This window comes from Artibeus jamaicensis, unplaced genomic scaffold (assembly GCF_021234435.1).
Source record: "Artibeus jamaicensis isolate MK-2021 breed Jamaican fruit bat unplaced genomic scaffold, CSHL_Jam_final scaffold_916, whole genome shotgun sequence".
Classification (NCBI taxonomy): Eukaryota; Metazoa; Chordata; class Mammalia; order Chiroptera; family Phyllostomidae; genus Artibeus; species Artibeus jamaicensis.
Genome location: NW_026522059.1, coordinates 46673570 through 46699170, shown reverse-complemented (window position 1 = coordinate 46699170; position 25601 = coordinate 46673570). Strand labels below are relative to the sequence as shown.

Below are 25601 nucleotides of genomic sequence, written 5' to 3'. Positions count from 1 at the left end.
TCATTTTACTGTTCTAGTTTTCAGTCTTCTTTTTCTTAGATAAGTCCCCTTAACATTTCATATAAAAAAGGCTTGGTGATGATGAACTCCTTTAACGTTACCTTGTTTGGGAAGCACTTTATCTACCCTTCCATTCTAAATGATAGCTTTGCTGGATAGAGTAATCTTGGATGTAGGTCCTTGCCCTTCATCACTTTGAATACTTCTTTCTGGCCCCTTCTTGTTTGAAAGGGTTCTTTGGAGAAATCAGCTGATAGTCCGTCCTATGGGCACTTCTTTGTAGGTAACTGTCTCCTCTTCTCTTGCTGCTTTTAAGATTCTCTCCTTATTTTTAATCTTAGGTAGTTCCATTATGATGTGTCTTGGTGTGTTCCTCCTTGAGTCTGATTTCTTTGAGACTGTCTGAGTTTCCTGGACTTCCTGGAAGTCTATTTCCTTCGCCAGATTGGGGAAATTCTCCTTCACTATTTTTTCAAGTAAATTTTGAATTTCTTGCTCTTCTTCTCCTTCTGACATTCAGTTTTTCAGATACTGGAATTTTTAGTCTTAGAGGTTCCTAAGCCTCTTCTCATTTTTTTTGAATTCTTGTTTCTTCATTCTGTTTTGGTTGAATGTTTATTTCTTCCTTCTGCTCCAAATAGTTGATTTGTGTCCCAGTTTCCTTCCCTTCACTCTTGGTTCCTTGTAGACTTTTCTTTATTCCACTTTGCATAGCCTTCATGTCTTCTTGTATTTTATGTTTGTACTTAACCATTTCTTTGAGCATCCTGGTTACCAGTGTTTTGAACTCTGCATCTGATAGGTTGGCTATCTCCTGGTCACTTAGTTCTTGTTTTGGAGTTTTGATTTTTTCTTTCATTTGGACCATATTTCTTTGTCTCAGCACACCTGTTACATTGTAAGGGGCAGAGCCTTAGGTATTCACCAGGGCATGGTAACCCATGGTGTTGTGGTTCTCTCTTTGGGGAAGGGATCAGAGAGGGAACAATGCCACTTACTTGGTTCTCATCCTGCTTTCAGTCACTTCCCCCACTACCAGCAAGCAAATTGGGACCTTCTGGTGCTGATTCCCAGGTGGGTGAGTTTAGGTACATTCTAGGACCCTATGGGTTTCTCTGATGAACTCTCCTGTGAGGCTGGGAGTTTCTCCCACCACCACAACCCCCACAGATTTTTATAACCAGAGGTTGAGAGTTTAGTTTCCCACTCTGGGACCCTGGGTTATGTGGTCTGTCTCACTTTCCAGTTATCCCTCCTGGATTATCTGCTTGTGACTGTGGGACCACCTGGCCTGCCAGCTTCCACCTTGAAGTGTGGCGCCTCTGCCTGGCTGCCCGTCTCCCTACCTCCCATTTGTCTGGATGAATGTTTCTCCTTTAACTCCTTGGTTGTTTGACTTTGATACAGTTCAATTTTCTATCAGTTCTGGTTTTACTTTGTTTTTAAATTTGTTGTCACCCTTTTAGTTGTGCAAGGAAGCAAAGCATATGTACCTACGCTTCCATCTCGGCTGGAAGTCGTAAACTGTTTTTGGAATCTTTGATGTAAGACATTCTTGGCTATATAAGAAAAAAAATTAATGGTCACTATCTCCCTGCCCAAGCTCTAGAGGGGGCAGGTAACTTGGTAAAAGTTGTACAACCAGTGAGTAAAAACACCAGGACTAGTTCTAGTTTCTGCTGACACCTGATTGTAAATGAGTTGCCAAGAAAGCAGTTGGGCAACTACTCAGAAAGCTCATCAAATTCCCACTTGCATCATTTTATTCTGTGCACCTTTGTGAAGGCTACAAAGTCAGATTCCTTACATGCAGACTCAAGAAAGAGAAATGGAGAGATCTTAGAAGAAGTCTATGACAACCTTTGCTTCTCCTTGCTTTGTAAAAGCACAACCTAGATACAATATTTTTCTTGGGCATAGAAATGAAGAAGACCAATCAGCTTACCTGATTAGCAACTCTGTAGACCTCTTCCCTGTTGCTACAGTCACACTTATAGGCAAATACTTTCTCACCACCCTTTTCTTTGGCCAGTCTACATGTTTTCATATTGCCTTCTTCGTTAATGTCCCATAGAACTACAGTGGCTCCAAGGATGGCAAATTTTATGGCCATTAGCTGCCCAAGTCCACTTCCAGCTCCTGTTATAAGTACAACCTCTCCAGCAACATTCTTTTTTCTCTTGGGAATTATCTTGTAAGCCAAAGATTCTAAAATATAATATGAACATTTTGCCACAAATATGGAGGTGTCCAAAATCAAATCCATGTTGACTGAGAGAAGAAAGGAATATCCTAATGAGAAAGAAAGGTGACTGGTAAATTCATTACATTATCACAATTACAATATATGTGAAGTATTTAGTATAAGAGGATTTACCCTCGAGACATTAATTATCTAGGATATGTTTTTTAGCAACAACTGCTAAAATTATTGAATTTTTAAATTATATAAATGATGATTATAAAATATTTTATGTTAACAAGAATATTTCCAATTTACAGGGCACCTTCTTACATATAACCCAATCTGACCTGTAAGTGGATCACAGATTACAAGGGAGCTTTATAATTCAAGACACAAGGTACCTGAGTCTTGACTTGCCCAATCTTACATGACTAGTAACAATAAAAGACTTTGGATTCTCAATCTGTTTATTTTTCTATTATATAAACTCACTTGATGATCTCATATCTAATAGAAATGTTCTTTTTATTAGGTAGTTTTTCAATACAATAAAATAACATCACAACACAATGAAAGCTTTTATATGTTTTCACCTGGTCCTTACAATATCCCTCTGAGAGAGTCAAAGCAGATACAGTTATTACTATTTTATAGTGGGGACCTGAGACAGGAAATACTGAGTAGCTTCATTCAAGGTCACATAGCTAGCTAATAAAACAAGCAACATTAGGATCATGGACAGAGGTCTTCTGAATTGTAGTCCAGTCCTTTACCATTAGAATAGACATTTCTCAGAGCTAACGTGTACTTTTCCCAGACCCACCTTTGACAAAAATAATACAGCATTTTTTTTTATTCTTGTGACACACCCTTAATTTTTGATAACCATATTGTTACACTTGAACATTCTTACACAATCATTTCCTGTAGAAATAAGATGTGGACATCTTATTTCTACAGAAATAGAACCCACATTAAAAGATTACAGCTCCTAACATAATAATAATAATAGTAATAATGCAGCAATATATATGGAATGTTGCTACAATTCAGGTGAGTTCTAAGTGCTCTGTGTGCATTTAACTCTTGCAGGTGTTGTCCTCTTTTATGGTTGAGAACAGAGTTATCAAAAGGCTAAGCAAACTATCCTCTGGTCACACAGGTAATACAGTGAAGGTGGAAGCTAAACTTACATGGTGATTTCACTCTCCAAGCTTTCAAGTGCTAAGAAATGTAGCAAAAAGAGAAAAGAAGGCAAACACTGAGTCTGGTAAAAAGAATGATCTTTGTATTACATTCATTTCATATTAGTCAGGAGTTACTTTTGTGATATCTTGAAGACCCAAGCGAGGACTCTGAAGGACCCAGGCTGTTTTCATCTTGCCTGTAGCCCCTGATCTGCCAGAAATTTCCACAGAGATAGGACAGAAAGGGAGCATTATTGCCAGAACACCATTATAAATATTTATCTGGATTTTGGGAGGGAAGGAAAATGCCAGGGAAGCCTGCTTTTAACGCAGAGCAGGGAAAAAGGGCATAACAGATGTCTTTCATCAGTTTATTTGGATTTATTAAGAATATTGACCATATCCCTAATGATATTTTCCTTAGAAAATTTTAGGGACTTCCACTTACTGTAATGTTCATTAAGAGTTAATGCACATTTCAAGTTTATAATCAGGAAAGACATTAAGCTAGAGAGATTCACTATCTTCTACAGGCTTATGTAAACTTTTCTGGCTCAAGCACAATCCTGGCAACATGTACTATATTGTGATTATGCAAAGATATGATATCTGGTCATCTATTAAAAAGAAATACAAGGGTGATGAAGGAGGCATTCTGGGTCTCAAGATTTTTACGTGGAGAAAATAGAAGATTATGACTTTTGTCGTGCTTTTTTTAGGAGAACATTTATTCTCAAAGTAGATGATTTATCTAGAAAAAATTCAAGTAGCTTTCTATAAAACGTATTCAATTTTAGCGATATATTGTTACACGTTGGGACCATTCTGAGGACAAGAGTTTTCACATGTCTCCAACTATTTATTGTTTAAACGTTCCCTGAATTAAGAGACCTCACTCTCAGGCTGCTGAAAGCACTCAACTTTGGAACAGAGAAGAAAAGTACACATAAGCTCTGGGTGTAGGAATTGCTGGCCAGAAAACCAGATTGCTCCCAGGGGGGGGTCCTTGGACAGTTGTGGCAACAAGACAGAAAAAAAATCACTAAGCATTATGACGAGCGTAAGTACTCAGCTGTATTCTGTGCTTTACATGCCTTACCTTATTCGATCCCCCACATAGCCCTGTGAGATAAGTATGAGTGAGATTCAGGTAGGCATGTAACTCACTAAGGGGTATGTGGTTCTTATGTAGAAGTGGGACTGGAGGCTGCACTATGGTTCCAGAGCTCCTGCTCCTTTGATCCCTACACACAAAGAAACCTGAATAAACTAGGCTTTAAGTCACGAGGACCTCCTTTCATTTTTCAAGCACGTCCTGAGCACTTCAGGTTAAAAGGTGACTATGAGAATGTTGTAAAAATTACCAATTTTCAGGAATGTTAAAAGTATCAAAACAATAAATATAATAAAGCATTTTGTAAATTGTACAATGCCATGCAAATACTGATTCTGTCCTCGGCACTAGAGACTCTCTGATAACGACGTTTAGTCTGCAACTTGTCATCCATGAAGATAAATCTCGTGGAGGCTTGGAAGGCTTTTTTGTACATTTTAGTGTATGCCTCAACTGTGCAATTGCTGAGGAGGGCTTGGGAAAAGGGTTTGCACCGGAATTTATCTGACTCTCATTCTTCTTGGGAGCTGTTGGTAAATGTAGGACCCTGTTGCAAGGCCAAAGCCACGCGTTCACCTTCATCCAGTTGGGCCCACAAGCAGGTTTCATTCCCCGGCCCCTCCTTGCCTATCACCCTGTCTTTTCACCACCTCTTCCCCTCACCCTGCCAAAAATCAGAAAACTGAGCAAGAACAATTAAAAAAGAAGAAGCGACATGAAGATGATAATGAAATTATGTTCCACCCCTGTTTGGGAACTGTGCTAAACTATGCCCAGAGAAACATTCAGAAGCAGGCACCTAATAATTTCTCTTGAGTGGTCAAAGGACCTTAATCTTACCTGCAAAAATGTTGCACTCTTGGAGGCACAAGGGTCCTCACAGGGGGTGAAGCAAACAGACCTTGTGTTGAGACTTCTGGAAGCAGACTCTTAAATGTTTTCAGTTTGATGTGTCCTCCCACACCTTTTGTGTCGGTGCTAGATAGTGGAGTCAACTGTGAGAAGTCACCTGGCTTTCATCCATGTTGACATTACTGCAATGTAGCAGATAACGCCCAGGGTTTCAACTCTCACAGTGGCCTGGAGTAAAGGTGTGACCCATGAAGTACGTGTTTAAAGTAATTGATACGTGCAATGTGGCCATTATCATTAGCTCTCCTGTGGGTACACTGAGCTCTTCACATTAGGGGAACAGAAATAAGAAACACTGTGTTAGCTCAGTTCAGTGAGGAAAATGTGAAGCTCAGTTGCTGACTCATCAGAACTGGATGATCAGCTTACATTATTTTCCTCAATGTTTTATTATGAAAATGTCCCAGCACAGTAGAACCTGAAGAAATAACACGTAAGTGTTCAAGGAACCTATGCCCAGATCAAACAAATTGTTCACGTTTTACCATATTTGCTTTCTATCTTCTTTCTTTTTTTTTTTTTGGAGAACCATTTAAAAGAAAGTTCACAGATTAGACACAATGAAAGTATCCAGCTCTCGTCTCTGAAAAAGGAACTTATCACACATAAGGAAAAGTACCAAACCCAATAAAACTAACATTAATTCTACAATACTATGTAATATTAATCCCTATGCAAGTTTCCTAATTTGTCCCCAAAATCCTATCAAGTTTTATATATTGCATTTGGCTGTAATATGTCTTTAACAACTTTCTGCCTAGACCAGCTCTGTCCATCTCAAAAACATTACAAAAATACATGTCACTGACTTTTTGAAAAGCACAGGCCAAGTGTCCTATACAATGTCCTAGATTCTCTTTGTCTGACTGACTTTTCCATGGTGTCAGTTAGCAGGACGTTTTCCCCCTGTATCTTCTGCAAACTTCAGTTAGATCCAGAGCCTTGATTATGTTCTAACTAAACATTTCTTTAGAAAGACAATATCAAACATACTTTTGAACACTTCATATTATAACCTGTTGCAAGGTCTGGTGTCAGACCATTCCACAATTAAGATGTTAAATTTAGTCCCTAAGAGAAGGCAGAAACCACGAGCTTTCTCCATTGGAAACTGTACCTTTCGGCAGTTACTAGTTATTAAGTAGTTTGTGGGATGGCACTTGGGCACCTTGTATCTATATTGTTTCCCACAGTCTTTCAACTAGTGACTTTAAAAAATACATAGTTTCTATTTTTTAATTAATGACTTTATTTTTAGAGAGAGGGAGAGAGGGAGAGAAACATCAACCCGTGGTTGCCTCTCATGTGTCCTCCACTGGGGACCTGGCCTGCAACCCAGGCATGTGCCCAGACTGGGAATCAAACCAGCGACCCCCCCCCCCCCCCCAGGTCACAGCCCGCACTCAATCCACTGAGCCACACAAGCCAGGGCTAGATTCTATTTTTTAGAGCAGTTTTAGGTTCACAGCAAAATGAGTGGAAATCACAGGAAGTTCCTCCCCTACCACACCCACTGCCTCTGCCTCTTCCAACGCCTGCACCAGATGGTACATTTGTTAAAGTTAATGGGCCTACGTTGTCACATCATTATCACCCCAAGTCCACAGTTTACTTTAGGGTTTATTGCAGTCTTGGGTTTTGACAGATGCACAGTCTGGCACTATTATAGTGTCAGACAGAGTAGCTTTCCCACCCTAAACCCCCTCTGTGTTCCATCTACTTTTCTCCCCCTCCCACAGCCCCTGGAAACCACTGATTTTTAAAAAATGGTCTCCATAGTTTCACCTTTTCCAGCATGTCATATCATTGGAATTATACAGCATTCAGCCTTTTTTCTTTTTATAACTATTTGGATGTCAATGAAAAAAAAAATGTTTTGAGATTTGTTTTCCATCTGTGCAAACTAGTACAGTAATTCACTGAACTTGGGGAGTAATCAAATGCTTTTTCACTTTTTGACACCTAGGTATCCTGAACTGAATTAATCACAATCATCAAATGTTTTTATTTTAGTTAATTTTTTGTTACTTTCCAATGTAGATGACATTCAATATTATTTTATATTACCTTCAGGCACATAGCATAGTGGTTAGACATTTCTGCAATTTACAACGTGATCCCCCTGGTAAGTCTAGTACCCACTTGGTACCGTACATGGTTATTATAATATTATTGACCATATTTTCTAGGCTGTGCTTTGTATCTTCATGATCACTTAGTAACTACCAATTTGTACTTCTTAATCCCTTCACCTTTTCCACCTGGCAGTCCCTTAACACCCCTTCCATCTGGCAACATCACTTTGTTCTTTGTATCTATGGAGTTGTTTCTGTTCTGCATAGTCGTTTATTTTGTTCTTTAGATTCCACATGTAAGGGGAATCTTATTTGTCTTTCCCTGCCTGACTTATTGCACTTAGTGTAATACCATCTGGGCCCATTCATGTTGTAGGAAATGGTTAGATTTCATTTTTTTTATGGCCGAGTAGTACTTCATCATGTATGTGTATTTCATCTTCCTATCCTCATCAGATTGATGCCTTGGTGATATGCATTTGTATTTTCTCTATGTCTTTTCATGGCCCAAGAGCTCATTTGTTTTTGTACCTGAGTAATATTCCACAATTTATTTATCTGTGAATGTACCTATTTATTTATTTGTCTGAATGTACCACAGTTTATTTATCCATTTACCTATTGAAGGATATCTTAGTATCATCTTAGGTGTCAAGTGTAAGTGAGACTGTTAAAAATATCTTCCTTGCACGAGACTTACAAAAAACCCGTGTACAGGTTTTTGTGGACATGGTTTCAAACCCTTTGGGGAAATACCAAGGAGCATGATTGCTGGATTGTATGAGCGTGTGTAGTTTGTGAGAAACTGCCATTCTTCCAAAGTGGCTGTCACATTTTGCTTTCCCATCAGCAGTGAATGGAAGTTCCTGTTGTACCACATCCTCCTCAACACTGAGTGTCTTCAGTGGTTTGTATTTTAGCCATTTTTAGGTGTGTAGGACACCCAATGATTTTAACATCCACCGATGACCCTTGCCCAAATTGATGAATATTCTGGGGCTTGCAAAATGGTGATTTTCTTATTTACCATTCTTTCTACATATAATAATTGGCCTTTTTTCTGTAACAGGAAACATTTTGCTTTAAAAACAGCCTCTCTCACAGTGGGGAGTTCTAAAGAAAAAAAATGACTCTCTTGTCCGTGTGAATTTACCATACTTTGTACTCCCTTGAGACTCACAGAGAGCAACATGTAGACTGATTGTTACTCCATCAATTTTTTTTATGTTTCCCATAAAATTTAGTTCAAGACCTTGCACATAACAAGTACTTAGAGAAGCCAGGAACTGCCTTGGCTTAATGAGGGGGCTCCTTCTTGCCTCTAGCCCTTGCTGACCAGAAGAGGGACAGTGGAGCAGGTTGGGTTTTGTGTACTCCTTTCTTCACCTTGTTATTGGTGGACTGCGCTCCTCTTGGAATGAATATGTGCCTTCGTAGGTGAGTTTCTCCATAGCTTTTGCTGTTGATGCAGCTCTCATTTTTTTTTCTTGTGAACTTCACCCACTGTGCTCCCTGCTAGTTTTTCACTAGATTCTCCACCTCAGGGGCCAGGTCACACTTGTGACTCTGTCTCCTGTTGCCCATCAGTGCAACTGACTCGCCTCAAAGCTGCTGTAGGCCTTTTCCTCAAAAAGCAGCTGTCACATTCTCCCCTGTAGTGGGCCCATCTTCCTTGCATCACACCAAGCCACTTCTTTTCCTACACAAAATCTTTGAGACTCAATTTTGGGAAGCTCAAAATAAGTTTTATCCCCTAAATTCATGTCTCACTTATGCCTCCAAAGCCCTGTTTTGAAACTCAGAGCCTTAAATTGGACCGACTCTTTGTTGTTCTGGTGAAGTATTATTTTCTCCTCCTTTGTTTGGCCAATAAGCCTGGAAGCCCGGAATCTCCCTTCCAGAGGAATTTGTCAGTTACAGCTGCTGCGCATCAGTCGGCCAAGGCTCTGGACTCAGAGAGCCGCAGAATGAATGCCTTCAGATTTAACTGTTACCTTTCCCTTGTTCCTGGAAAGTGATACTACGGAAGCAATGCTTTAGGAGGAGAGATTACATATGAAGAAAATTCCAGAAGCAACATTATTAAAGACTCATTATGAGGACCCTTGCCCTAGTACTGGGGGGAGGGATGCAGGAGATGACATATTAGAGGGTGGAAAAGTTCCAAGAGGGCGTGAGTCCAAACCCAGCTGAGCCTGTCCCGTCCAAGAGGAGCTAACATCCCTGAGAACTCTGGTGTCTTTCCACCCCGCACAGTGGGCTCTCTCAGTGGTTGGGTTAGGGTTTAGCACCCTCACTTAATTAAGGAAGGGTTGGGATCTGCATCTATGGCTATTCAAATTTAAATTGTAATTGACATGAAGTCAAATAAAAAATAAAATAGAGCGATACCTCGGTACTCATTGTTAATTTGTTCTAGAACTCGTGTGAGTGCTGGGACTGATGAGTACTGAATGATGAAGCATTTTCTCTTGTGAGGTGGCATAGTAACTCATACAAGTTCTAGCAAGTGCAGTGAGTCCTGACAAGCACCAAGTGCTGAAACATTTTTTTGCTTATCAAAAATGAAACAAGTACAAGGTTTGACAAGTCCTGAAGCCTATGAGTACCAAGGTATGTATGACTGTATTCAGTTCTCATTTGCAGCAGCCACATTTAAAGTGTTCGATCACTGCATGTGCTCGTGGTACCGTATGGGTTACAGAGATAGAATGGGTTTTGGGCCTTTTAAATTCATGGAAGACCTGCCAAATGGGAATAGGGCGAGCTGTTGGGGAAGACTATAATGGCCTCGAGAAAAGGCTGCTTGTGATATTAAGCAATGTTAGCAACACAAGGCTTCTTGGTATTTTTTCTTTTTGACATTTTTCTTAGGCTTTAGTTCTGTTCTGTTTCTGAATTTGTTCTTTGATTAAAACTTAGTTTACCCATACCCTACCTGTCTTTGTGACTGAGCGTAATGCCTCAGTATTGCCAGTAAGCTTTTTTCAATTAAAAATAACCTTCTTATGTAAGCTGTTTTTAGGAAAGCAGTTACTTTTTCATTGTGGATTAGTAAAGCTAGAAAATAAAAACAACTGTATTCTTAATGATACAGGGTGCAGCGGGGGGCGGGGTGCAAAAAAAGATTTGGAATGGTGCCCAGAATTCAAAGTGTATAGGACTATTGGAGAGACATATAGGATGTCCTCACCCCGCCCCCCTCCAAGGGGGAAGGGACAATGGAGCAGGGCCATTGAGAGCTGTTTTGCAGAGCAACAGTTTTGCAGCTAACCTCTAGAATGATTATTTAACATATCTATAACCTTTAACTGGTTTCATAGATATGTTAAATAGCTGTTTGGAGCCAGGGAGAAGGGAGTGGTTGGGACCCAAGATGTAACTAGGGGCTGTGCCCCGGAGTGAGAGCGCCTGTGTGAGAGCTTGGAAAAGACTGCCTCCGGGACATGAGGGGATAACTGCCCAGGTGAGGAGAGGGCCACTGGGTTGGGGGCAGAGTGAGGACCCCTGCAGTCATATAAGAGAGAGCCACTCGGTTGCAGCAGAGTGAGGACCCCCTCTTGGTGAGGTGAAAGAGGGAGCCATGTGGTTTTGGCAGAGTGCAGACCCCCTCTTTCCCAGGTGAAAGGGAAAACCACACAGCTTTGCCAGAATGGAGATCCCTGCAGCCAGGTGAAGAAGAAAGCCAGATGCTTTCGGTGGAGTGTGGATCCCTGCAGCTTTGGTAGAAGAGGCCCACGCGGCTTTGGGGTGCCCCCTTTGGCCGCAGGGCCTGGAAAGCAGGAGAGACTTTGACTAGAACTTGGTAGAAAGAACTCTTGCCAGTGGACCGTGAGAAGGTGCCATGTAATTGGATTAACGAGAGATCCTGCCTACATGGTGATACAGCTGATGGTGCCAGCGGCCTGCAACACAGACGTGTGCTCTTTTCCTGACTTACCGTACCCGGAGGGTGGGTGTAGGTGTATACCCTAAAGAACTTTGATATTTTAATGGAGGCATTAAGCCTGAATAGCATTAAATAAACATTTTTGTTTCCTTTTCACAAATCTCTGGCATTGACAGATGTCTTTCCAATTGGCGGTGGACAGAAGAGCCCAGTAGATATTAGTATTCTGTCCTTGGGAGGGGCCCCCGCTCTGTAGCAATATTTGGCATCCCTAGGTGGGCCAAATATTGCACCCCCCCCGACCTCTGTTCGGTAACAAGCTGTCATATTATCATGCATTTAATAAAACTTATCAAAATTGGTGAATTTTTGTGTAGCCATTTTAATGTGGAAATGGAAGAAAATATGCAACATTTTTGGCATATTATGCTTTATTATTTCAAGAAAGGTAAAAACACAGCTGAAATGCAAAAAAAGATTTGTGCAATGTATGGAGAAGGTGCTGCGAGTGATCAAACATGTCAGAAGTTGCGAAGTTCTGTGCTCGAGATTTTTTGCTGGACAAATGGTCCACAATCAGGTAGGCCAGTTGAAATTGATAGTGATCAAATCGAGACCATCAGAGCAATCAATGTTATACCACATGCGAGACAGCCAACATACTCAAAATACCCAAATCAGGAAAGTTATTGGTGAAAAAGAAAAACGTGTCTTTTATTTTACAATACAAAACATAAGGACTTTTTTGGCCAACCCAGTATTGCAAATGTTGATGTGTGTATTATTTCTCTCTTTGTCTCTCTCCCTCCCTCCTTCCCTCCCACACACAACACACACATAAATATCATACTACTAAGTGTTTTGTAACTTGCTTTTTAAGTTAACCTCCAACTTTGTGTGTCAAAATTTTATACCCAGTCCATAATTGAATTTCTCCAATTGACACCCAAATACTTCTTCAGAAGTTTTTCTAAGATTGAAATCCAATCCAGAAACATGAACTACATCTGTTGCTTTATGCTCGAGTTCCTTTTAACTAGCACAGTTCTTGTATTGGTGAAGAAGCATTAATGTTGGATATTGCAGTTGACAGAGCCTGACATTTCACTTCCTTATGTCAACAAAGGCGGGGTGGTCCTCCCACCTTGAATTTGGCCATCTGTTTGGATCTGGATGGTGGGCTGCAAGAAAGATATGGGGGAGGGCCACTGCCTTGGCCCAGTGTTGATATACACCCAGGGCCTTTGGCCAGACTGGCTACACGGTCCCAACTTAAGAGCAAGGGAATTTGGAAACTATAGGGGAGCACCAGAGATCGTAGTTTTCGTGTAGCTGCCATAAACTCCTTTATTTTTAAGGTCTTGACACTGGCATGTGGAAGAGGCTCAGGTGTGATCCTGTAGGTTGTCACATCTTTGAATTTTTCTGGTTGTGTCTTCGCAGTGCAATTTAGCTTGTTCCTCTAACTTCTCTATTTCTCATAAACTAGAGGTTAGATGTAAAAGCTTAAGTGTAGGTCAACATTTACATTTAGACAAATGATCAGTAATGTATAATTTGTGTTGCACCACATCAGGACATTTAAATATCTGATTAATTCAAATTGTAATGCTGAGATTGCTGGATTAGTGTAATGAGCATCTGGTTACTTCATTAGACAGTAACATTTCCCTATTTATGAGTAATGAATATGTACGTAATACATTTACAACTGACATAATCTTTGTATGAGTCAATAATCTTATTAGCTGTCACTGTATAATGAGTTCCTAATTTAATCATTCCTTCTACATTGGTAGCTAGCTTTCTTCTGCAAAGATCTGTCTTCATCTGGTTTCCTTGATGTACACGTCTGGGGGCTTAAAAAACAATTTTCCTCTTACATTGTTAGTTCTGCTAGCTGGTGTGACAATCAAATTAGCAGAGACAGATTAAGAGACAAAATGTCCAAAGTTTATAATACAAATGCACATTAGGGATGAAATAAAAAATGAGACCCAATGACAGATTGAGCAGTTGAGGCGTATAGGCCATTCTGAAGCTAAAGAGAAAAGGTCCTGGAGACTTCAAAGGACAGGAAGGCAATTCACATGGTGATGGCAAAGCAAATGTTTGAGAAATAAATGTTTGCTGAGCTATCTTTAACAATGGGGCACAGAGAAGACTTTGCCCAGATGGGCCTTGCTGGGTTCCTTTCCCTCTATTATTACACATGAGTTTGTATTAAGTTGTAGTTATCTGTGATGAGCTCTCCCTTCCTGGAGCAGGTTTTCTATTTAAATTCTTTTCAGACAGTCAGCAAGGGGATCAAAGGTTTTTCTTCCTTTTGTTCCTTAACAACCAGCTGAAAATCAATATCCCAAAGGGCATATTTTGAGGTGGCAAACTGCTTCTCTTCAAGTGCCTATTGGAAATGCTCAGTTATTTGTCTTCAGTTACTGATTCTTTAAGTGAGGAGTTGCTTTCACAGATAGTACCTGTTTTTAAGTTCTTTCTCTCTCTCTTTTAAAATTCTGACCAGAGGAATGTTTATTGGTTTTGGAGAGAAAGGAAGGTGGGGGGGGGCAGAAGGAGGGAGAGGAGAGAGAGACAGAGAGAGAGAGGGAGAGAGAAACATCAATGTGAGAAAGATGAATCAATATGCTTCCTGCGTGTGCCCGACGGGATTGAATGTGCAATCTAGGCATGTGCCCTGACTGGGGGGTCGAACCCAGTCAACCTCTTGGTGTATGGGACAATTCTCCACCAACTGAGCAACTTGGTTAGCACAAGTTCATTCTTTTTTATAATTAAGCTTTTTATTGAGATAATGGTAGATTCACATGCAATTATAATAAGTAATATAGAGCAATTTCTTTATATGCCTTACCCAGCTTCTTATACTAGTCACATTTTGCAAAACTGTGGTACAGTATCAGAGTTGAGATATTGACATTGATATAATCCACCTCATCTTATTCAGATTCCCCCAATTTCACGTGTACTTATTATGAACGTGTACTTAGTTCTATACAGTTTTCTGACACATATAGGATTGTGTATTCACTACCACAGTCTGGAATACTGAATAGTTCCATCACTGTGAGAGTCCCTTTTGTAATCATACCCACCATAACCCCACACCCCACAACTTCCTCCTGATCTCCAGAACCTCACAACCACTAATCTGTTCTTCATTTCTACAATGTTATTACTTCAAAAATGTTATATAAAAGGAATCATACAGAGTATAACCTTTTGAATTTGTCTTTTTTTACCTGTTGTACATCCTCAGCAATTCATCCAAGTTGTCCTGTGCATCAATACTTCAAATTTCTTATTTTTTAGGGTTATCAAAAACTCACAACTTTTTATTGAATAAGTACATCTAAACCAGCTAAACTCATTATTTTTTGATGCTGAAATTGTCACAACTTTGACATGTCGGGTACCTTCCAGCTGGCACCCTAATATTTCCTATATGGCACCATCCTTTTAAAATAATGCATTTATTTATTGAACTATGCTAAGTGCACAGATCACAAATGTATAGCCAAATGGATTTTTCTTTTGTTTAAAAAAATCTTCACCCAAGGATGTATTTATTAATGAGAGAGAGAGAAACATCGATGAGAGAGAAGCATGGATGAATTGTGTCCCTTATGCAACCCAATGGGGACTGAACCAGCAACCCAGGTATGTGCTGTGACTGGGGGTTGAATCCACAACTTTTTGGTGTAGGAGACAACACTCCAACAAATTTAGCCAGGTCGCTCAAGGGATTTAAGAAAAACTGCACGAAGTCAAGAAAAAGAAAATTGCTGGGGACTTCCAGTCAAGATGAAGGTGTAGGTGGAAATACTGTACCTCCTCACAGAACCAAATTTTAGGGCAACAAAGATTTAGAAACAAAAACACAACTAGAACAGACAGAAAAATTGAACTGTACCGAAGTTTGACAACAATGAACTATTAATCCAGACCGGTAAGAGGGGCGGAGTTGGTGGTCAGCAGAGAGGGGTCAAGGCAGGGAAAAGTGGTGGCTGCCAGACCGACCTAGGTGTGCAGGTGGCGGTTGGCAGATCCCAGGAGTGGGGTGGCAATGGGCAGACCCAGTGAGGGCACAAGGCGGCTGGCTGACCACAGTCACACATTCACATGCAGATAAGCCAGGTGAAAAAATGGACAGTGAGAGACTGCGCAACCCAGAGCCCCAGTGATGGGAAATAAAGCCTAAAAGCACCTACTGGAAAAACTTTCAGAGGTTGAGGTGGGTTGAGGTGCTGGGAGAGGCTCTCAGCCTCACAGGAGAGTTTGTTGGAGAGACCCACAGGGTCCTAGAATGAACACGAGCCCGTCCATTTGGGAACCAGCACTGGAGGGCACAATTTGCTTGTGGGAAGCAGCAGAAGGGAACAAAATCTGAGACAGAGAAGAAAAAGCACCATTGCTCCCTCTCTGACCCCATCCCCAGTCACAACCCAGAGACTGGGCTGACCTGCCCTGGTGAACACCTAAGCTTTCACCCCTCACATGTAATAGGTGCGAACAGACCAAAACATTATGGCTCAAGCAGAAGAACAGCTCAAAGCCCCAGAGCCAATACTTCTAAGTGACCAAGAGATATCCAACCTATCAGATGCACAGTTCAAAACACTGGTGATCAGGATGCTCACAGAACTGGTTGATTTTAGTCACAAATGAGAGGAACAAATGAAGGCTAAACTAAGTGAAATAAAGGGAAATGCACAGGGAACCAATAGTGATAGGAAGGAAACTGGATCTCAAATCAGTGGAGTGGACCAGAATGAAGAAAGAAACAACCAAACAGAAAAGGATGAAGAAACAAGAATTCAAAAAAATGAGGAGAGGCTTAGGAACCTCCAGGACATCTTTAAACGCTCCAACAACTGAATTATATGGGGTACCAGAAGGGGAAGAGGAAGAGCAACAAGTAGAAAACTCATTTGAACAAATCATAAAGGAGAACTTCCCCAATCTGGCAAAGGAAATAGACTTCCAGGAACTCTAGGAAGCTCAAAGAGTCCCAAAGAAAGTGGACCCAAAGAGGAATATACCAAAACACATCATAATTACATTAGCCAACATAAAAGTGAAGGAGAGAATCCTAGAAGCAGCAAGAGATAAGGAGACAGTAACCTACAAAGGAGTTCCCATCAGACTGTCAGCTAATTCCTCAAAAGAGACCTTCTAGGCAAGAAGGGGCTGGAAAGAGGTATTCCAAGTCATGAAAGACAAGGACCTACATCCAAGATTGCTCTATCCAGCAAAGCTTTCATTTAGAATGGAAGGACAGATAAAGTGCTTCTCAGATAAGGTCAAGTTGAAGGAGTTCATCATCACCAAGCCCCTATTTTATGAAATGTTAAAGGGACTTACCTAAGAAAAATAAGATAAAAAACATGTATACTAAAATGAAAGCAAACTCACAATTGCTAACAACCACATCTAAAATAAACACAAACTAAGCAAACAACTAGAACAGGAACAGAACCACAGAAATGGAGATCACAAGGAGGGTTAGCAACAGGGGAGTGGGAAGAGGTGAAGGGGGGAGAAGGTACAGAGACTAAGTAGCATAGATGTTAGGTAGAAAATAGACAGGGGGGAGGGCAAGAATAGTATTAGAAATGTAGAAGCTAAAGAACTTGTGACACATGGACATGAACTAAAGGGGGGGAATAGGAGGGAAGGGGAATGAAGGGGGGAAATGGAACAACTGTAATGGCATAATCAATTAAATATATTTTAAAAAATTGCCGGCACACAAAAATCCTTTGTCACTACTCTCCCACACCCCACAGGCCTGGCGGCATCAGCTAGTTTTGGCTGTGTTCGGAGTTCATGTCAGTGGAGTTTTACAGAATGTACTTTTTGTTTCTGTCATCTTTTGCTCAACATTATGTTCGTGATGTTCACATTGTTGTATGTAACAATAGTTTATTAATTTTCATTGCTGTGTAACATTCAGATGTATCAATGAGCCATTCTACTATAGATGGACATTTGAGTTATTACCAGGTTTGGATGCTACAAATAATGCTATAAACATTTTTATACATGTCTTTTGGGGCACATAAATGCAAATTTATGTTGGCTAAAAACCTAGGAATGGAATTACTGGATCAAACAGCATGTGTATATTGCTGAAGACTTTTCCAAAGAAACTATATCACTTTATACACCTGTCAGCGATGTATGAGAGTTCCAGTTTTCCTGTATCCTAAATAACACTTGATATTGTCTGTCTTAAATTTTTATATACTTTCTGGTATATATAGTCAGACTGCTCTTTGTGTGATTCTGAGATGCATGGATTTTAGTTACCACACTTTAGTTAAGGCACATTGGTTCCCAAAAAGCATGGTTTAAATTTCAGTTATAATGTTATATTAAGTATGAGTGATTGCATAAAGTGCAAACTTTCCTTCTAGCTTTTCAATCTGAAAATCATCACACAAAGAGTAGATGTGCGTCATGATCTGTGGCCTAGCTTGCCACTTTTTCTAGTCTTCTAGTGAAGGGTCACTGTATATCTATTGTTTAGTCTCCCCCTGATAAACCCATTTGATATTTTATATAAATACACAATTAAAAAAGGGAATTGGCCAGGAAAGATAAAAGTACAGCAAAGCGAAGGAAACTGGTAACATTGAAAGAAAATTAGAAGATTTGAATACGATGACAGTAAAGATAGAAGGAGACCTGGGCCTCCACAGAGCCTGGTGCAAACCACACAGAAACCGTCTGTGAATATGAAAACAAAGCAAAGATGCTGTAACGTCTTTTCGTTTAAACTGCACTATGAATAGAAAGCTGCACATAGTTGAAACAGAGTGTTTACTACTAGCTTGAAATAAAGACTATGGAGAAAGAAAACCTCAACCAGTTTGGCTAGCTTGGAGGCCAAAGTTTTGAAGTTAGTGACTACGTTGAAGAAAACAGTAATTACAAGGAGACTGAAGAATAACCCTGTATGCCAGTATGGTCTGGTTTCACCATTTCAGCAGCTGGCATGAATGAATAAATGTGAAGTAATCTGGTGACCCTGCTAGTGCAGATAAGACGCTGCCATGAACTTTGTACCTGGGTCCTACGGGTGAGTTAAAGCAGGTGGTAATAATGAGCATCACGTATTTATTGTCGATCAGACAAGTCTTCTTTGGAAGATGTAGTGGTTGAAAGGTGGCTGCCCAGAAATATGTTTATATCCAAATTTCTGGGGATTTTGAATATTGATTTGGCAAAGGAGGAGATTAAAGAGAGGACACTGAGAGGAGTTAATTATCTCATATTAACCTGGCTGGGCCCTAAATGCAATTACAATGTATAGGCATACCTCAGAGACATGACCGGTTTGGTTCCACACCACTGCAATAAAGCAAATATTGAATAAAGTGAGTCACATGAATTTTTTGTTTTCCCAGTGTACACAGAAGTTACATTTACATCATACCATTGTCTATTAAGTGTACAATAGCATTACGTCTAAAAACAATGTATATACCTTAACTAAAAAATACTTTATTGCTAAAAACTGCTAAACATCATTGGAAGATGATACTGATAGACTTGCTTGACTCAGGGTTGCCACAGACCTTCAATTTGTAAAAAATGCAATGTCAGTGAAGTTCAATAGTGAAGTGCAATGAAATGAGGTGTGCCTGTATGCTTCTAAGAGATGGGGAGAAGTTCTGAGGCAAACATTCAGAGGAGGGCAGACAGACCCACAGAGGTGAACAACTGAGAAAAGCAGGAGGCAATGTGACCCCACTAGAAATTTGAGTGATGTGACCACAAGCCAGGGAACAAGTAGACCCAACAGATGCTGGAAAAGGCAAGGAATGGATTCTCCTCCAGAGACTCATGGAGGGAGCATGGCCTGCTGACAGCATGTTGCAGACTTCTGGCGTTCAGACTGAGAGAGAATATATTTCTGTTGTATCTGTAATAAGTCCCACCCAGTTTGTGATCACTTGTTATGCTCTCCCTAGGAAACCAAGGGCATGGCTCTCTGAGGATTCTGGTGCCCACGGGCTGGGTGTTCTGGATTCCTTCAGACACGGAGGGTGACTGTTTACCTAGACATATAATTTTTAGTATTTTGTTATTTCTCATCCTTGTGCCTAGTTTTACAAATACAAACACTGGTGTTTGCATGTGTGTATTTATATATACATGTTCTTCATTCTCACTTGCTCCATACACATAGATAGCACTGCATATATTGCCTGATGCTGTGATTTTTTTTTCCCTTAGAAATATAACCTGGTGACATTTACAGATCAGTACACAGAGACCTTGCTCTGTTTTCGCATCTGCATAGTTTTCTATTGTGTGGATAAACAGTGTGCTATAAACAATGCTGACGCTGTATCTTTAAGTAAATTTCAGTCTGTCCTTTTGCAGGCAGACCTGGAGGATAGATTACTAGACATGGGCTTGATGGTCAACAGGTAAATGCAAACACCTTTGTTATCAAATGCCTGTCTCTGGATTTGGGACTCTTTCTGTTCTCATGTGTGAAGGGGCTGCTTTCCTAGTGTGACCAACAGTTTGTATTGCTAACTTTTTAGATTTTTAACAATCTGATGAATGAAAATCAGGGTCCAAGAGAAGTTTTAATTTTCCTTTCTCTGGTTATGAGTGGGTACTATTTATAATTCTTTCTGGTGAATCGTTATTTATGTTCTCGGCCTATTTTTCTATAGGATATTGGTTTTACTTCTTCATGTTTACTAGCACTTTAACTGTGACAAGTATAATAGATTTTTCTTAGTTTGCTGTTTTTCCCTTGATTGTTTATGATGTTTTTGGCCATGCATAAACATTTTTATAGTATTTGAATTTATCAAGGTGTTCTTTTATGGTTTCTGAATTTTAAACCATGATTAGAAACACCTTCCACAATCCAAGTTTAAAAATAAAGAAATTCATGTTTTCTTGTCATAACTGTATTGTTGTTTTTTCTATTTTTTTACTTTTAGATCATTGCTCAGTTACATCAAGTAGAATAAATCCCACGTGAGAGAATTCAGAAATATCTAATAATACAGAGTTGCATTTACCCTTTGGCTCAACAGTCTCTGATTAGTATGTTTGTGGTGTCAAGTGTGGATTCAGTTTTATCATTTAACATGATTATCAGTTATACCAACATCATTTGTTTAAAAAGTCATTTTTTAAAATTAAAGACGTAAATGTTAGACTTGAAACCATGAAAGTCCTGAAAGAAATAAGGGCAGTAAAATCTCAGATATTTCTTGTAGCAATATTTTTCTGTTATATCCCTTCAGGTAAAGGAAATAAACAAAAAAAAAAAATGGGACTACATCAAAGGAAACCATCAACAAAATGAAAAGACAACCCACTGAATGGGAGAACATATTTGCCAATAATACATCTGACAAGGGGTTAATATCCAAAATTTATAAAGTATTTACAAAACTCAACACTAAAAAAACAAACAACCCAATTAAAAATTGGACAAAGGATCTGAATAGACATTTCTCCATAGAGGACATAGAGATGGCCAATAGCCATATGAAAAGATGCTGAACATCACTAATCATTAGAAAAATGCAATTAAAACCCGCAGTGAGATATCACCTCATACCTGTTAGAATGGTTACCATCAATAAATCAGCAAACAGCAGGTGCTGGTGAGGATGTGGAAAAAGGGAAACCCTCATGTACTGTTGGTGGAAATGTCGCTTGGTGCAGCCACTGTGGAAAGCAATATGGAGTTACCTTAAAAAGTTAAAGATGGAACTGCCTTATTATCCAACAGTTCTACTTCTGGGAATATATCCGAAGAAGCCCAAAACACTAACTGAAAATAATATAGGAGGCCTGTCCAGAAGGTGTCCAGCCATATAATATAAAATATAAAGACATTTATTGAAGAAGATATGAGAAACATTGTACATAGGACAATGATGCCTCAGTCCCCTTCAAATTAGGTGCCTTGGGACCTCACACCGTTTTCCCAGCCACCATCAGTTGCCCTGTTGTGTTTTCCTGAATCTCATTGTCAGTCTGAAATCACTTCCCTGTGAAAGGTAATTTTATTTTTGGGAAAAGCCAGAAGTCACAGGGCACCAAATCTGGGCTATAGTGGGATTGAGTCACCTGGGTGATTTGATGTTTTGCCAAAAAGCTCTGCACAAGATATGATGCATGAGTGGGTGCACTGTCTTGATGAAGCTGCCAATCCCCAGTGTCCAAAGCTGTGCCTCCTGAATCATGTGAATAGTTTCTGTGGAGGAATGTTCAAGCTTAATACAAAAATTGATGCAATTTGTTGCTCTATTTGTTCAGTCATTTTGAATGTGATGGCCACACAGTGCACATGCTCACTCAATGACATCTACCACCCCCAGTGACCAGTACAGTGAAGTTGTCATTGTTCACACATGTACATTCCAGCCCATTCTCCTGAACTGCCAGGTTACATCGATGTCACATAAACCATTCTCATTATATTAACAACTAATGGACTTTTTCTGGACAGACCTTGTATATTTGTCTCCTTGAAGTTGTTCTCCAGCTCACTGATGGTTTGTTAATTTTTTAAAAGATTTTACCTGTTCCAAACATGGTTAATTAAACAATTTACCTTTATTATGGATTACATAATTAATAATTTGAATGCCAGCTTTCTAACCTAGGTAGTCTGCTTCCAGGACTCTTGTCCATAGCAAAAAAGAACACAGGTAGCATCTAGAGATAGCTGTGGAGACCAGTACACCTCTCCTTCTCTGGCTTCAGTCAGAGATATGTCATTCAGCGTATCTCAAAAATGATAGATGGCCTTAATTCACAAGCATAGTCTCTAAGTCCTTGTACTGCTCTTCCTAAAACAACAGTCAAGGTATCTAATGCTGGATGGCATCAACCATGAACTCTAAACCTTCCCTGATACGCATCTTCAGGGTCCAGGAATTGCTAAAAGAGCAACTGGAGCTTAGTTTAGTCCATGAACCAATCCACTAGGTTTACCCTAAACCTTTCACCTAGTTCATTAAAACTAGAAATTCGGTATGAAAAGATGTGAGGCTTATATATTATAATCTATGTCCCAGCCTCTCACCTCTTAAGAGCTGCTTTGACATTTGTGAACTTTAAAAGTTCGGAAAGGATTTTCTGGCAAGAGAAAGAATGTACTAAGTACTAAAAGGATTCCAAAATGTGTAGAAAAGGGTTAAATATGAGCCATACCATCTGCCATATAAAGACTCAATGTAATTGCTACACTGAAACTATGCTTCCAAAATTGGGAACCTGGGGAAGGAGGTAAAAATTCTGAAAGGAATAGAAAAAAAGAAAAGGTAGAAAAGTCAATGTTTGTAGTAGTTTGGTCTTCTCAGGTATGTCTCACTCAGTTAGGTTAAGGTCGGAATGAAACATATAATCCAAGGAAAGTAGTGAGAGCCCTCAGCCAGTGAAGAACCTGGGTTATGATATCAGGAATGCCAACCAAATCACAGCGACAGGTTGGACAGATTATTTAGAACAGGCCCAAACTAGTTACACTCACCTGTTTCTTTAACAAAGAATATTTATTGGCCATTCTTCTAGGTCACTCCTACTGGAGAAAGTATTCAAAGTGGTAATACCAGGTCACAACACCAAAATCAAGCTTGCTTAGCAAATCCTTGGAGAAGGAGAGTAAAGGAGGACCAGAAAAGTTGGGAACTGAGGCAAAGCAAAGTGTACCAGAATTTGGAAGCCATTTTCAGAAAAGAGTCAAGCTTTTCCCAACCAGATGACCACAACTTGCCTCTTAAGTTACCAGGTTTTGTACGGGCTTGTAAGTGACTTCTGAAAAATAGCCTCTGTGTTGAATATTTCCTATATTTCTCTCCATCTTCTCCACTTTGCTCTGTGCTGCAGGAGGCTTACCTAAAAGGATTACATCAAAGGGATGCATTGCTCCAGGTTTCACTGAGCAGAAGCACCAAAAGCTTCCTTTCTGCAGGGTTCTACAGGCTGACTGGACCCCTAGACAAAGGTCTCAGAGTCCAGAAGGCAGTCCTCTGCATGCTGCCTCTCTGCCTTCTGTTCTGGTAATTCTCCCTTGTCACTACCTTTGACCTGGGGCAAAGCTGCCTGCTGTTTCCAGCCACCGGATGCTGTACTCTCGTACTTGGTTTTCTCAAACCCTGCCTGCGGCTCTGTATATTGTCTCTCTATTCAACTCCACTTGAATGATCTTAATCCGAGTGTTTCCTAGCTGGGGTCCAAGCCATAGTTGCTGGTATCCAGCATACAATGGTGATAAAATTAGAAATCCCTAATACACAAAAATATAAAAATAAAAATGATGTATTGGGGGAAGAAACAAAGAAAGAAAAGCACCCAAGATCGGAGGAGAAGAAAGGACAGCAGAGAAGCAGTTCCCACGCAGGGGCTAGCAGCTGTGCTGACAGCAGATCATTGTGGATGGCTAGCAATTTGCATTGTCATGCTTGTCAGGAGCCTAGAAAAATGTGACTGGTGAGATCACTGTGTGGCCAGACCAGACTGGAATTCCCTGATACAACCAGAATTGTGACCATTTCAAAATACAGTGTCATTATAGTGAACAAGACCCCTCATCGGACATCCATGCTGGGTCAACCCTTTGGTTTTCAGAGGGCATCAAAATGTACTTTGCCAACATCTGAATCTGCTCAATGGGAGGAATGTTCTGCTGTAGGAAAAAAGGTAATACTTTCTAAATAAAAACACACATGCTGGGATTTTAGTGGATTAATTTGATAAAACATAACTCTCTAGTGCCGTTAAGCCTTTGGAATTGGTCAGATCTGAATTGCTGTAGAATGTTACATTCTACAACCCCTGTTTCTGTTAAAAGGGTATTGTTCTGTTAGAGTTGTTTTTACTTAGAGGTATGCTTTACATTTTACAGGTACTGAACTGTTAAGGTAATTCGTCAGATGCATGGTGGTGGAAAGAGTGCTAGGCTGTGTGTGAGGGGACTGGCTCCATCTTTGGGCCACCGGTGTCACCTATGCATGGCCTCCCCCAAGCTCGGGATTATTGATTGGTCAACTGGGGAGGGCTGGTAACAATCACGCTCATTTTGAGCATTCTTACAATTAATGACTTTATTTTAGTTTTACCAGCTCTTTGTGTTCTGCGTAAAATAGAATATTATGTAAATACAAAACCTGGTGTTCTGACAAGCTCCCTTATAAATTTTATTAAAGTGGATCAGATATACATTTCTACTGTTAACTAAAAATTAACATTTTTCTTGAAGATGGATTTTATTTAATCCATCTTGAATATTTCTTGAAGATGGATTTTATTTAATTCTTTGCTACCATTAGTAGTTTGGTCTAACCAGTTCAAGTAAAATACATTTGTCACAATCAACTTTGTACCTATTGTGTTGTAAGATTTTTCAAAAGTGATTTGTGCAATCACAAGTATGTCAGAACACCTCAGAACATGAATCATTTTATCAAGTTATCTATATCAACATAACAGTGAATGCTCTTTCTTCATATTGGCTTTATTTGACTACTGAACTTTAATCCAGTTGTCACACTTACAGCAAAAGACTAAATAACTTAAAAAATCCACCACTGTCCTATAATTCCACTTCAGAATCGTGGGGCATATTTCAGTATATTCCAGAGGGTGAAAGGAAACCACACAGCTACATATGCTAAACTTTTCTTTAAGTATAAGAAACTCCCTGAGTGTTTGTTTTTAAACGTATGATCACTTTCCCCTCCATTTGAAAACAAGAACTTGTTTTTATATGCTTTATGGATGACATAAATCCTGATTTGCTGATTAATCAATTAATAAATAGCTATTACATTATCATGTGAAAAATGCTACAGGGTAACAAAGCACATGCATCTCACTACGTAACATCTAGATTCTCCAATTATACTGCATTTTTCTCCATCACAGACAATTTAAATATTTTTGCTCAATTAGTTGTCTTCTGTTTGTCTCCACTAGGCTTCTAAGAGAAAAGAATCCTTTGTGCTTTGTCATAGCTATATCCTAGGAGCCTATCACACAGGTCTCAACAAAGTACGTATTTGAAAAATGTTTGTTGAATAAATGAATAGCTTACAAATTAGTTGGGAGGACAATGCACATTATTTAGAGTAAGTGGTGTCATGCATGCTGTATGAAAGAGATGGAGTCTGAGCTGTGACTGAACAGAGGATACAGGATGTGGGGTAGAGGCACAGTGGAAGGAGATACCAGG

The 25601-nt window shown here is 39.8% G+C and overlaps 1 protein-coding gene across 1 annotated transcript in view; it reads right to left on the bottom strand.

The window, feature by feature from the left end:
- Positions 1-5423, bottom strand: part of LOC119065579 (short-chain dehydrogenase/reductase family 16C member 6-like) — a 33326-nt gene extending 27903 nt beyond the window's left edge. The window contains exons 1-2 of the mRNA XM_037167669.2: positions 5327-5423; positions 1946-2292 (exon numbers count right to left, since the gene is read on the bottom strand). Of these exons, the coding sequence (XP_037023564.2) occupies positions 1946-2266 (321 nt within the window). The 5' untranslated portion in view covers positions 2267-2292; positions 5327-5423. The remainder of the gene's footprint in view (positions 1-1945; positions 2293-5326) is intronic.
- Between the last annotated feature and the right edge of the window lie 20178 nt (positions 5424-25601).